The sequence below is a fragment of the Symphalangus syndactylus genome, chromosome 2 (assembly GCF_028878055.3).
Source record: "Symphalangus syndactylus isolate Jambi chromosome 2, NHGRI_mSymSyn1-v2.1_pri, whole genome shotgun sequence".
Classification (NCBI taxonomy): Eukaryota; Metazoa; Chordata; class Mammalia; order Primates; family Hylobatidae; genus Symphalangus; species Symphalangus syndactylus.
Genome location: NC_072424.2, coordinates 34,290,542 through 34,304,145, shown reverse-complemented (window position 1 = coordinate 34,304,145; position 13,604 = coordinate 34,290,542). Strand labels below are relative to the sequence as shown.

The following is a 13,604-nucleotide window of genomic DNA, read 5'->3' as shown; positions in this document are numbered from 1 at the left end:
ATCAGGAACTGAAGCTTTTTCTCTTGATGGGCTCTGTCATCCTTAGCATGACTTAGTACAAGGGTATCATCCTCAAAATAACAAGATAGCTGCTGTCACTGCAGCCATCACATCCAAGTTCCAGGCTCTGAAAAGGAGAATATAAAGAAAAAATGGCAAATGGCCATGCCCCTTTAAAGGGCTTTAAATCCTACCAGAAATTCTACTCAATGGCAATTTACATTTCATTGGCCAGAACTTAGTTGTGGTGTCATAACTATCTTAGAGAAAGCTGGGAAATACAGTCTTTTAGCTGGGATACCCTGAATAAAATCAGGGGTCTGTAATTAAGGAAGAAGGGGAAAATGGGTGCGGTGGCAGGAACACTCTTTGCCAGTAGATCCTTCATTAACCTGGCAGTAATGGAGCTACTTATCCCGTACTTTTAGAATAATCAGGAAGGCAGTTCTTTTACTTCCTTTATTTTTGCTCCAGAAACTGATAAATTCACCTTATGGGTAGGTGGTTCCTCTATTGGCAGCCAGAGAATACAATATTTTTCCCCTTAAGGGAAGACTGGTTATTAATACTCTTCCATTTGACCTTTATCAAGTGGAAACAGATTAAATGTATTGATATTTCCAGTTGCCCATCTCAAATTTGTACAATTAAGTATTTATGGATGAAGAATGGTCATGTGTAGGAAATGTCAGCCTTTTGGCCTGAGGTCACCAACTGTGGCCTTGACCCTAAGGAGGCCGTATGATGTGGTGGAAAGAATCTTGGATCTTAGGCTTGGCTTCACTGAATTCCAGAACCTTGGGCAATGTTCTGTACCTCTCTGGGCCTTGGTTTTCCCATGTGTAAAATGAGGGATTATTTTGAAATGTGTGTTCCTCAGAGCCTCTGGGTTCTGCAGGGGACTGCCCAGCGAGTGGAGGCCTGGTAGATTGTTCCAGACACTGCTTCACTCAGGTCAGCACTGCCTTTAACCACCATGTTCAACCTGACATCTAAGAAGATGGCATTTGGGGAGAGAGGAGAGCTGCTGCTTTAAAAAAGAAGTTCGAAAATCTTGCGAATAGAGAATTTATAGTCCATTTTAAAGATCAGCTGAATGGACCCCATCATGCCTGGTTACCTTCTCACAGATAAACAAATACGGGACCAGGGAAAGGAGCTGGGAAAAAAAAAAAAAAAAACCTTTGAATTCTACGATACAGTAATTGAAACATTTTCCTCAGTTTCCCCTCTACCTCCATTTGGATGATGGATGAACTTTTTAAATTACAGATTGCTAGATGAAAGCATAGGGTTATGATGGAGATACAGTTCTTCAATCAGGGGTCTTTTCCAGGGCAAATGAACCAGTATTTTGTGCCATGAATCATTCTGCAGATACTTTGCATACATCATCTTATTCAGTCTTTGCGACAATCTTCTCAGCTACAAATGGTACTAGTCCTGTTTTGCAAATTGGAGTGGCCTGTCTGTAAAGACTCAGAACTAGGTACTAGGAATAAAAAAAATTAAAGACCCTCAAGGGGCTCAAAGCCTGGACAGGGAGATAGGCTGTTAAGCCCATTTAAAACCTGGGTGTGTTGAGTGCTAGGCTGGAGACATGCATACAAGAAGGCTGGTCTGTGGGGGTAGATAATGCCTCTGTTGACTTTTAGGATGAATTAGAGGCACAAGGGTGAGAGCCTGGTGTGTTCAGCAACAATAATCAGTGAGGGGTTGGCAGCAAGGGAGTGATTGGTAAGAGGTGAATGTGGAGGGTGGACCAGAGTCAAATGCTAAAAGGCCTTTTCCACTCTGCCCAGGGATTTGCACTTTATTTCAGAGTTGATGGTGAGTAATTGAAGCCTGTCAAGCAGGAGAGTGGTGTACTCCTTCCTGCTTTCAAAAGTATTCAGCCCATCACTTGAACCCAGGATGGGGAGGTTGCCGTGAGCCAAGACTGCGCCACTGCACTCCAGCCTGGGCAACAGAGTGAGACTCTGTTTCAAAGAAAAAAAAAAGAAAAGAAAAAGTATTCAGCCCAGCTGAGCACAGTGGCTCATGCCTGTAATCCCAGCACTTTGAGAAGCCAAGGCAGAAGAATCGCTTGAGCCCAGAAGTTTGAGACCACCCTGGTCAACGTGGCAAAACTCCGTCTCTTTAAAAAATACAAAATGTTAGCTTGGCATGGTGGCTTATGCCTGTTGTCCTAGGTACTTGGGAGGCTGAGGTGAGAGGATCACCAGAGCCTAGGAGGCTGAAGCTGCAGTGAGCTATAATTGCACCACTGCACTCCAGCCTGGACAGCACAGTGAAACCCTATCTCAAAAAAAAAAAGAAGAAGTTTAGCCCAGCAAGAGTGTAGAGGATGGATTAGAGTGTCCAAGAGGAGGGACTGGGAAGGGACAAAGAGGACCCCACTAAAGAGGGTTGGAGAGGGAGGTTTAATTAGAGAGATTTTGAGGAACTAAGATGAGATGAAATCTGAGGAAGGAGTAGGAGTTACCAAGGATGGTTTCCAAGTTTGTGGCCAGTAAATGTGATGCTTTTCACTAAGAGTTTGAGGGAAGACACATTTTGTCAAATTTGAGGTGTTGATGGGATCTTCATATGTGAGCAGAGCTTAGAAGAGCAATGTATGGTCTCTACTGGACCTTTGGAATGGTTTTATGGGCTAGGAGCTTTAACCAGAGAGTTTAGGAATGTCGTTAGTGGTGTGGTGATAAATGTTTAACAATCGATTTTCTCTTAAAAGAGAAAGAAAAAGAAAAAGCACTGATTTATAGCATTTGCTGATTTGGGTGGTGTAAATACTTCGTCAAGGCTAATTTTGAGCTACCAATGTGCTATTTCTAAACTCAAGAGCTGGCAAAAGATGTGGGCAGCTCCAGCATGTCACTGAATAACAAATTTCACTTTATCTTCAATAACTGAGCCCCAGAAACACTGTTGTTAACCAGCCTCTATATAGGTAGCTTTCACTAACCAGCCTTGGTGTAGGTAGCTTTCACTGATGCTATTTAAGGACCACTGAGTATTCCACATTGTCCTAACAGGTTTGAATGTGGTTTAGTCCCATAGAATGTTAGCAAGAATTGTAACTGTGGCTGGGTATGGTGGCTCACACTTGTAATCCAGGCACTTTGGGAGGCCAAGGAGGGAGGATCACTTGAGGCCAGGAGTTCAAGACCAGCCTGGGCAACACAGTAAGACCATGTCTCTACTAAAAATAAAAAAATGAACTAGTCATGGTGGTGCGGGTCTGTAGTCCCAGCTTCTCTAGAGGCTGAGGTGGGAGCATCTCTTGAACTCAGGAGTTTGAGCTTGCAATGAGCTATGATCATGCCACTGCACTCCAGCCTGGGTGACACAGCAAGACTCTGTTTCAGAAACAAACAAACAAACAAAGAATTATAACTACAATGTAGGAAATATTAAAATCTGAAAACATGACCAATGAACTTGAATTATGCGATCCATTCCTTTAAATGCCAAAATATTTATTCCAGGAGATTCTAGTGAAATTGAAATTTATCAGAATAATTCTTTTTTTTTTTTTTTTTTTTTGAGACGGAGTCTCGCTCTGTCGCCCAGGCTGGAGTGCAGTGGCGCAATCTCGGCTCACTGCAAGCTCCGCCTCCCGGGTTCAGGCCATTCTCCTGCCTCAGCCTCCGGAGTAGCTGGGACTACAGGCGCCCGCCACTGCGCCCGGCTAATTTTTTGTATTTTTAGTAGAGACGGGGTTTCACCGTGGTCTCGATCTCCTGACTTCGTGATCCACCCGCCTCGGCCTCCCAAAGTGCTGGGATTACAGGCGTGAGCCACTGCGCCCGGCCCAGAATAATTCTTATAGAGAGGATCCCCTGATTTATGCAACTCTTTCACATGGTTTTGCACAATCAGGATTTTTTGTGAGCTAAAAATATATTAAATACTCTTTGTCTCTCTGAGTGATAAGCAAGCCAAGATTTCATGCATAATCTTCTGCTATGTTATCCTTAAACAGAAGGCTCAGTTAACCTTTTGTGGCCTTAAACTCTGACACTTTCTTCTTTTGAAATAACTGCCTTGTCTAACTTTCCAAGTTTTGGGTTTTTTTTTTGCTTGTTTTTTTTGTTTGCTTGTTTGTTTTTTAAATCTAGTTTCAGGTGGGTTCAGTGGCTCATGCCTGTAATCCCAGCACTTTGGGAGGCCGAGGCGGGCAGATCATTTGAGCCCAGGAGTCTGAGACAAGACTGGACAATGTGGCAAAACCTTATCTCTACAAAAAATACAAAAATTAGTTGGATGTGGTCATGCACACCTATGGTCCCTGCTACTTGGGAGGCTGAGGTGGGAGGATCACTTGAGTCCAGGAGGTCAAGGCTGCAGTGAGCTATGATCATGCTGCTGCACTCCAGCCTGGGTGACAGAGTGAGACTTTGTCTCCAAGAAAAAAAAATTAAGTTCCATCAAAATCAAAGATTTATTGTGCTTGTTATATAATCACATTTTTCTCTAATATCTTTTACAATTCTTTGAGATATATTACTGCCGCTTTTATTATCAAACTAGCAGCCTGCTCACTGGCTTTCCTGTTCTGAACATTGGCATGAGTTTTAAAACTATGACACTTGTCTTGTCTTGCTGCACTTTATGTCTTCAAGCAGATTTTCTAGCCCTTACTGAATCATTACTCTAAGCAGCACACATTTTTTAGTTTTATTCTTTTTCAGGTATTGACTTTCCCATTTCAGAATGGGACTTGAGCCAGGCTTCATTTGATCTTTGTGGATTTAAATGTGGCAGGACCTCTTGGTGTCACTTTTTATCTGTGCTTTCCAAAAATATTTTCATTATGGAAGTAGTCAAATCAAGTCCAAGTGCAGTGAAAGGTAGGATTTGGTCAGATTTCCTTGAGGCTTTGGAGTTTTGCTTTAAATCTAGAAAGTGTTCGTGGCTTATGAATTGGTTCTGCGCTCTGACTATTGCTTCGTCCTTTCTTCCTCATCATCAGAGCTCCATAAAGGAGAGTGGGGAGGGGATAACATAAATAATGCTGAAATAGCCCTGAGGGATGAGACCTGGCCCAGCAACTGAAGACTTCGTCTGCCTGCGGCCACAGGGCACTTTATGATTTTGCTTCTTGTCATTCAACCACCTGCCTTGAAGTACTTCACTTTGCGTTTCCATGCAGAGTTTCCCGCGTTGCCAAATTTGATCATGTGCGTTATGTGTAGCAGTTTGCATGAGGTGGAATTTGCATAAATTATGTGTGCGTCACCCAGGAGCATCTGTAGTTAATACTTTATTGATTCTAAATTTCGCCCATAATCTTAATTGTTTAATTATTTTCTTTTCTTTTCCTCTTTTAGAGCTGGGGGTCTCTCTCTATTGCCCAGGTTGGAGTGCAGTGGCACAGTCATGGCTCACTGTCGTCTTGAGCTCCTGCGCTCAAGCAGTACTTCCACCTCAGCCTCCCGAGTAGCTGGGATTACAGGCTCAAGCCACCGAGTCTGCCTCCATTATCTTAATTGTTACTATAATTATTTTTTTGAGTCAGGGTCACACTCTGTCACCCACGTTGGAGTGCAGTGACACAGTCACGGCTCACTGCAGCCTCAACCTCCTGGGCTCAAGTGATTCTCTCACCCCAACCTCCCGAGTAGCTGGGACCACAGGTTCAGGCCACCATGCCCAACTGTTTTGTTTTTGTTTTTATTTGTTTTAATGTTTTGTAAAGACGAGGTCTCACTATGTTGCTCAGGGTGGTCTTGAACTCCTAGGCTCAAGTGATCCTCCCATTTCAGCCTCCCAAAGTGCTATGATTACAGGCATGAGCCAGTGCACCTGGTAATCTTAATTTTTAATCTATTCTTTCTTCCCATCAAAAAAAACATTTATTCAAGTTAGATTATATTGTCTTGGTTTAGTATTGCTTTTGCTCTTTCTTAATTTTTATTAATTTCCAGTGATGAAATTATTTATATATTGTTTAATTGTTTCTCCTTTGATATCACCAGGATAGGAAAGAAAGAAAGTTTATACCTGGTTAATTCATCACTGAAAACAATTTTCTGTATCCTTTTATATATAGTAGACTACAAGCTAAATTTTTTATCATCTAAGTTAACATGTCTACAAACTAAATTCATTTTTACCAGCTATTTTTAATAACAGAGTTATTGAGATATAATTCATATGCCACAAAATTCACCCGTTTCAAGTGTACAATTCACCGGCTTTTAGTATATTAAATGAGTTGTGCAACTATCACCAGTATTTAATTTCAGAGTGTTTTTTATCATCCCCCAGAGAAACTGCTCACTCATAAGCTGTCATTTTCCATTTCTTCTCAATCCCCGTGGCTGTATGCAGCCACTAATCTGCTTTCAGTCTCTATGGATTGACTTATTCTAGACACTTCATATAAGTGGAATCATACAACATGTAGCGTTTCATGAGCTGTTTTCACATACCATAATGTTCTTAAGGTTCATCCTTCATTCTTTTTTATGGCTAAATAATATTCCATGTGTGAATATGCACATTTTGTTTATCCACATCTGGGAAGATTCCACTCTTGGAACTAATATGGATAATGTTGCTGTGAACACTGTGCAGGTTTTTGCATGAATATACGTTGTTATTTCTCTTGGATTTGCTAGCTGATTTAGCATGTTTACTAACATGCCATTTTAGTTGTAACCACCATTCTTTCACACTTGGGAACTGGTTATCCCTGACTCAGGATTCCTCGTTAAGTGTATTAGTGCTGTTGCTAGTTCGGTTACTTCATTCATCATCCAATTCTGACAGCTGCTTTCTAGGTAAACTAATATTTGCTGTACTTCTTTCAATAGCCTTCTAATATACCCTTTCCTGTCACATAAATAATAGAATAATAATTATTCTTATTATTTAAAAATTAATTTTACTCTTCTCCAATTATAAAGTAATACTTGTTCATTAGAGAGAATTTGGAAAATACAGGAGAACATAGAAACTAAGGAAAAAAATTATAATCCCACCACACAGAAACAACCATTGTTATTATCTTGGGGACTTTTTTGTTTTTGTTTTCTGTGCTTTTCTGCTATGTATATTTTATGTAGTTGAAACTTGGTTACTATTATGATGTAAATATTCCCCATACCCCCTGCCATTTTATTTTGAGACAGGGTTTTACTCTGTTGCCCAGGCTGGAATGCAGGGTGCAATCACGGCTCACTGCAGCCTCCAACTCCTGAGCTCAAGGGAGCCTCCCAACTCGGTCTCCTGTATAGCCGGGACTACAGGCATGTGCCGCCATGCCTAGCTAGTTTTCTTTTTAACTTTTGTAGAGACAGGGTCTGCTTCTGTTGCCCAGGCTGGTGTCGAACTCCTGGGCTCAAGTGACCCACCTGTCTTGGCCTCCCAAATGTTGGGATTACAGGTGTGAGCCACCACACCTGGCCAATTTTTATAAACTCTGTAAATGCTTATTTACATGTATAAGAGTGTTTCTTAGAGCAGCAGCATTATTTGTGATGACGACAAATTAGGAAACAATATTCATTAGATGGTGAGTGGTTAAGCAAATCATGTCTGTCTTGTGGAATTCTGTGGAACGGCTGAAAATGAATGAGGTGAATCTATGTGTACTGACATTAAAAGATTGCCTAGAAATATTAAATGAATCACACAGTAATACAGGTGGTATGATCCCACTTTAGTAGAAGAAAACAAAACTGAGCCATGCAGGTGTGCACATACATGTAAATAAGTGGCTAGAAAAGTATCTAGAGAGAAACACATCCACCACCTGTTAGTGTCTCACACTGGGAAGGGGACTGATTAGAATTGGGGTGGGTAAGAAAAGTGGTTAAGGGCAGGGATGGGGAGGGAAGATTTTGCCTTTTACACTATTTTCTGTGTTTGATTTTTTTTAATGATGGGAATGTATTTCTATATTAAATATGTAATTTTTAAAAGTAGAAAAAACACTTTTTTTTTTCTTTTGGGGGACAGAGTCTCACTCTGTCGCCCAGGCTGGAGTACAGTGGCGCTATCTCGGCTCACGGCAAGCTCCACCTCCCAGGTTCATGCCATTCTCCTGCCTCAGCCTCCCGAGTAGCTGGGACTACAGGCACCCGCCACCACGCCCGGCTAATTTCTTTTTGTATTTTTAGTAGAGGTGGGGTTTCACCATGTTAGCCAGGATGGTCTCCATCTCCCGACCTCGTGATCCGTCTGCCTCGGCCTCCCAAAGTGCTGGGATTACAGGCGTGAGCCACCATGCCCGGCCAAAAACACTTTTAATGTCTGCATACTTTGCCATGTTTAAAACCATAAAGTTATTCATCCAGCACACTAATTAGGAGTGTTTAGATGGTTTTCAGTCCTTTACCGTTTTGAACGGTGCTGCAGGGAACATCAGCTTCTTTGCATAAAAAGCATTTTCTCTATTTTAGAATATGTTCTTAAGCTGGACTCTCAGGAATGGAATTATCAGATCAAAGGGTATAATGAGCACATTGGAGGCTTGGACTGTGTTTCACTAAATTGCTTCCCAAAAGACTTGTGTTGTTTGCCCCTCACCAGCAGTATGTGAAAATGCTCTTTGCCCTATCTCCTTTTCATTGGTGGCAGAGTTCATTCAAAAAGATATTTGTTTGTTGAATAATATTTGCTGTGGAGATACACTATAGTTCCTCATTATTGACTTAATGCATATTTCTTTGATTGCCAGGGAAGTGGAAGGTTTTCCCCGAAGTATGTCATCTCTTGCTCCTGGTCTTGTAAAATTTGTCTGTTCAGTTCAGGGGCTTTGCCTATCTGGCCATCAGAGTCTTACTAATTTTCTTTGTTGATTTGTAAAAGTTCCTTTTAAAGCGTTCCTTGTATAGAAAAGATATTTGACTGGTTTTAAAACACATTTTCGTTTTCTTTTGACTTTTAATTTGGCTTATATATTTTTACATGTGGAAGTACAGCATTTGAAAGTATTGTGCTATAAGGCTTTCCTGCTATGATTTCCTCCACTGTTTTATGTGTAGGAAGTCCTCTCCCCACTTCAGAGACTTGATAAATATTCATTTATATTTTCATCTACCACCAATCACTTTAGAGACATTTGACTGGTCAAGCTTTACCCTCCTAGGTTTTCCCCCACACTATCTTACAAATATATTGTGATTTGTTTTAGTTTTTGTTTTTTGTTTTTGAGACAGGGTCTCACTCTGTCACTGAGGCTGGAGTGCAGTGGCATGATCATGGCTCACTGCAGCCTCGACCTCTCGGGCTCAGGTGATCTTCCTACCTTAGCCTCCTGAGTGTCTAGGACTACAGGCACCACCATGCCTGGCTAATTCTGTGTATTTTTTGTAGAGACAGGATTTTGCCATGTTGCCCAGACTGGTCTCGAACTTCTGGGCTCAAGCGATCCTTCCACCTTGGTCTCCCAAAGTACTAGGATAAAAGGTGTGAGCCACCACACCCGGCCCCACAAATATATTTTGAAGATAAGAATTAAGCTCATTAAAAGGATGCCAGCATAGAATTTTCAGAGTGGTTCTTTAATCCCCAAATTTTGACAAGTTGTATTCTGCACCTTCATGGGGAATCTAGGTCATAACTGATGGGCAGCAGGAGGGGCATGTTCTGCTGCAGGTCCTCCCTGTAAGGCTCCTTCCCAGAGGAGAAAATGGTCTTAAATATGCCCTAGGTTTGTTCCACACCCTAGGTTTGTTTTACAGGGAACTGGGTCATCACACGGTTAGCTCAGCCTCAGCTATATCATTTTAGCAGAGATCTGAGATTTGAAATCTTAAGAACCTCCATTTATCTTTTATGAACTCAAAACATTTCTGCCCTGCAAAAGATTTGAACAGACATTTCTCAAAAGAAGACACACAAATGGCAAACAGACATATGAAAAGGTGCTCAGCATCACTGATCATCAGAGAAAGGCAAATCAAAACTACAATGAGATATCATCTCACCCCAGTTAAAATGGCTTACATCCAAAAGACAGGCAATAACAAATACTGGTGAGGATGTGGAGAAAAGGGAACCCTTGTACACTGGGGCGGGAATGTAAATTAGTATAACCACTACGGAGAACAGTTTGGAGGTTCCTCAAAACACTAAAAATTGAGCTACCATATGATCCAGCAATCCCACTGCTGGGTACACACCCAAAAGAAAGGAAATCAGTATATCAAAGAGATACCTGGACCCTTATGTTTGTTGCAGCACTGTTTACAATAGCTAAGATTTGAAAGCAACCTAAGTGTCCATGAATAGAGGAATGGATAAAGAAAATGTGATACAGGCCGGGTGTGGTGGCTCACTCCTGTAATCCCAGTACTTTGGGAGGCCAAGGCTAGCAGATCACTTAAGGTCAGGAGTTCGAGACCAGCCTGGCCAACATGGTGAAACCCCGTCTCTACTGAAAATACAAAAATTAGCTGGCATGGTAGTGCATGCCTGGAATCCCAGCCACTCAGGAGGCTGAGGCAGGAGAATTGCTTGAACCTGGGAGGCAGAGGTTGCAGTGAGCTGAGATCACACCACTGCACTCCAACTTGGGTGACAGAGTGACACTCTGTCTCAAAAAAAAAAGAAAAGAAAAGAAAAAAGAAAATGTAGTACATATACACAATGGAGTACCCATTTGGCCATGAAAAGAATGAGATCCTGTCATTTGCAACAACATGGATGGAACTGGAGATCATGTTAAGTGAAACAAGCCAGGAACAGAAAGACAAACATCACATGTTCTCACTTATTTGTGGAATCTAAAAATCGAAACAATTGAACTCATGAACATAGAGAGTAGAAGGATAGTTAGCAGAGACTAGGAAGGGTAGCGTGAGCTGGCAGGGAGGTGGGGATGGTTAATGGGTACAAAAAACATGGAAAGAATGAATAAGACCTACTATCTGATAGCACCACATGGTGACTATTGTCAATAATAACTTAATTGCACGTTTAAAAATAACTTAAAGAGTGTAATTGGGTTGTTTGTAATTGAAAGGATAAATGCTTGGGGGAGTGGATACCCCATTCTTTATAGTGTGCTTATTTCACACTGCACGCCTGGACCAAAATATCTCATGTACCCCATAAATATATACACCTACTATGTGCCGACAAAAAATAAAATTAATGAAATATTTCTGCCCTGGAGTTGAGTACTTTTCCGCTGCTTCTGGAAAAGGGCCAGTATTGCTGATGTACTGGCGTGTTGCTTTGTGTCTTTTTAGGGGCCACAGAGGGTGGAGGATGGCTTCTGCTTTTTTGGGGGGCAGAGAGCAGGGGATGACTTCTGCATTTTCAGAACGATTTTCATGAGGAAAAACTCTTTCTTCCTCCTCCAGCAAGTACAGCAGCCCCCACTGGGAGCCACCACACTGTTTCGAGATTGGGGGCCTGGGATTTCTTGGCAATGGTGTAGATGGTGGTGAAGGTGAGGTGGCCGCTTCAAGGTTTGAAGCTCAGTTATTGAGGCTGAACCAAAGAGTTGAAGACTGGAGCTCTCTCGAATGCCTGGTTTGGAGATGTCTGGGATTCGCTTCTCCTAATGATCTTGCTTCTCTCGCGAAAACTTTGCAGATTTCTTCATCCTCCAGTTGAAAGATCTTGGGGAGCCGTGGCCGACGCGCCTCGCACTGATGGCCAGCAGGGGGAGCCCCGCACGCTTCCTCCTTCCCCTTGTGTTCCAGGGCGCACCTCAAAACGCTGACGTTCTCCTTCGTCCCTCTGGGGGCGCCCGAGAGGCCCTCGCAGAAGATGAGGTGCCTTTCCAGCCAGGCTTCTCGCATGCAGGGCGTGGGAACAGTGCACCACCGTCCTACCAAGCAGTCCCTTCCTCTTCATTTGCATCGCGTCCGTAGTCTTATTTTTCAGTGAACTGGAGAACAGAACATTTTAAAATAGATTTTTCTAATATTCCAGAAGGTCAAACACCTTTCTGCAAAATATCTAGCATACTAAAGGGGAAGTAATTTTACATGTCTGGAAGGTACCATGTTTGCATTAGAAAGGAGCTCTTCTATTGTACTAAAGACTCCAACAAACCTCTTGAACTCTTAAGCCTGAATTGAAAATGTGTCAATGTTTTCAGAAAATCTGAGGCCTAGAAGCTAGAGCCTCAGTTCCCTCCCCTGCCATTTGTAGAAGCCTTATAGGGGATATCTGGGGTCTTTGAAGAAAAATACTTTCTAAGTAGGCTATTTTGCTTTGCTTGTTCATACAAAAGACAGTGGTTCTGAAAGTGAGGGATGCCATTGTGAGGGAAGCTATTCAACATTAAGAATGGCCAATATCTTTTTTTTTTTTGTCTTTTGAGACGGGGTCTTGCTGTGTATGTTGCCCAGGCTGGAGGGCAGTGATGTGATCATAGCTCACTGCAGCCTCAAACTCCTGGGCACCACTACACCCGGCTAACTTTTAAATTTTTTGTAGACACAAGGCCTCACTATGTGCCCCAGGCTGGTCTTGAACTCCTGGCCTCAAGAGATCCTTCCACTTTGACCTTCCAAAGCACTAGGATTACAGGTGTAAGCCACAGCGTCTGACCACCAATATCTTTTTTTTTTTTTTTTTTTTGAGACAGAGTCTCACTCTGTCACCTAGGCTGGAGTGCAGTGGCGTGATCACTGCCTACTTCAGCCTCCACCTCCCAGGCTCAGCCTCCCAAGTAGCTGGGACTGCAGGCACACACCATGATGCCCAGTTAGTTTTTTTGTAGAGACGGGGTTTTGCTATGTTGCCCAGGCTGGTTTCGAACTCCTGGGCTCAAGCAATCTGTCCACCTCAGCCTCCCAAAGTGCTGGGATTACAGGCATGAGCCACCATGCCTGGCTGTATCTTTATATATGATATATAATCAGGTGGGAGAACTCAACATAGAATTCTTTAAAAGGACGGATTGGATATTAACATAACTACTGTTAAGTGGATCTAGATCTAACACCCATTTCTCATTCCATTTCTGATGATAAAACACTTAAGAAAGACAAGACACTGGATGTTAAGTCTGTCAGTTTATTTTGCCTCTGCCTCTATCCTAAAATTTTTTCAGAGGGGTAAATGCAAGGGACTTGTTTTAAATTGAGTACAAGAAAGAACTATTTTAGTAAAGTTGCCTGAAGATCTGCTCATCAGTGGAATAAAACAGGAAGGAGAGAATTCTGATAAGCTCTTTCATCATGACTATGTTGGAATGTCTCATCCCTCTGTCAGTTGCTTTGGCTTGAGCTTCTGATTCAGAGAGCATGAAAGGGTGAGACTAAGGAGGAAATTCTTTTCACAGAGAAGCTCAGAGCCGAACCAATCCTTGGCTGTAGAGAAGGAGGAGCTTTCAGACTTTGCTGGTTCCAAGCTTTTTTCTGTTACTTAAATTTAAAGCTGGAACAGAAGGTCAAAAAACAGGAAGGAAAACCATATCAAGATATCAAGTCATGGTATTCTTTTTCATTCTTACAGAAAAGAATTCACAAGAGACTTGAGGAAGCTTCTATATTTTTATTTTGTTTTGTTTATTTATTTATTTTAAGATGGAATCTCACACTGTTGCCCAGGCCGGTCTCAAACTTCTGGGCTCAAGTAATCTGCCCACTTCGGCCTCCCAAATTGCCGTGATTACAAGCATGAGCCAC

The 13,604-nt window shown here is 42.1% G+C and overlaps 1 protein-coding gene across 4 annotated transcripts in view; it reads left to right on the top strand.

The window, feature by feature from the left end:
• Positions 1 to 13,604, top strand: part of GSTO2 (glutathione S-transferase omega 2) — a 30,662-nt gene that overhangs the window by 11,202 nt on the left and 5,856 nt on the right. The window contains exons 6-7 of one of the 4 annotated variants that reach the window (XM_063628261.1): positions 1,803 to 1,830; positions 5,334 to 5,904. The exons of the other annotated variants lie outside the window; for them this stretch is intronic. Of the exons in view, the coding sequence (XP_063484331.1) occupies positions 1,803 to 1,830; positions 5,334 to 5,446 (141 nt within the window). The 3' untranslated portion in view covers positions 5,447 to 5,904. Of the gene's footprint in view, positions 1 to 1,802; positions 1,831 to 5,333; positions 5,905 to 13,604 lie in introns of those variants that run through there. 4 annotated transcript variants of the gene reach the window in all.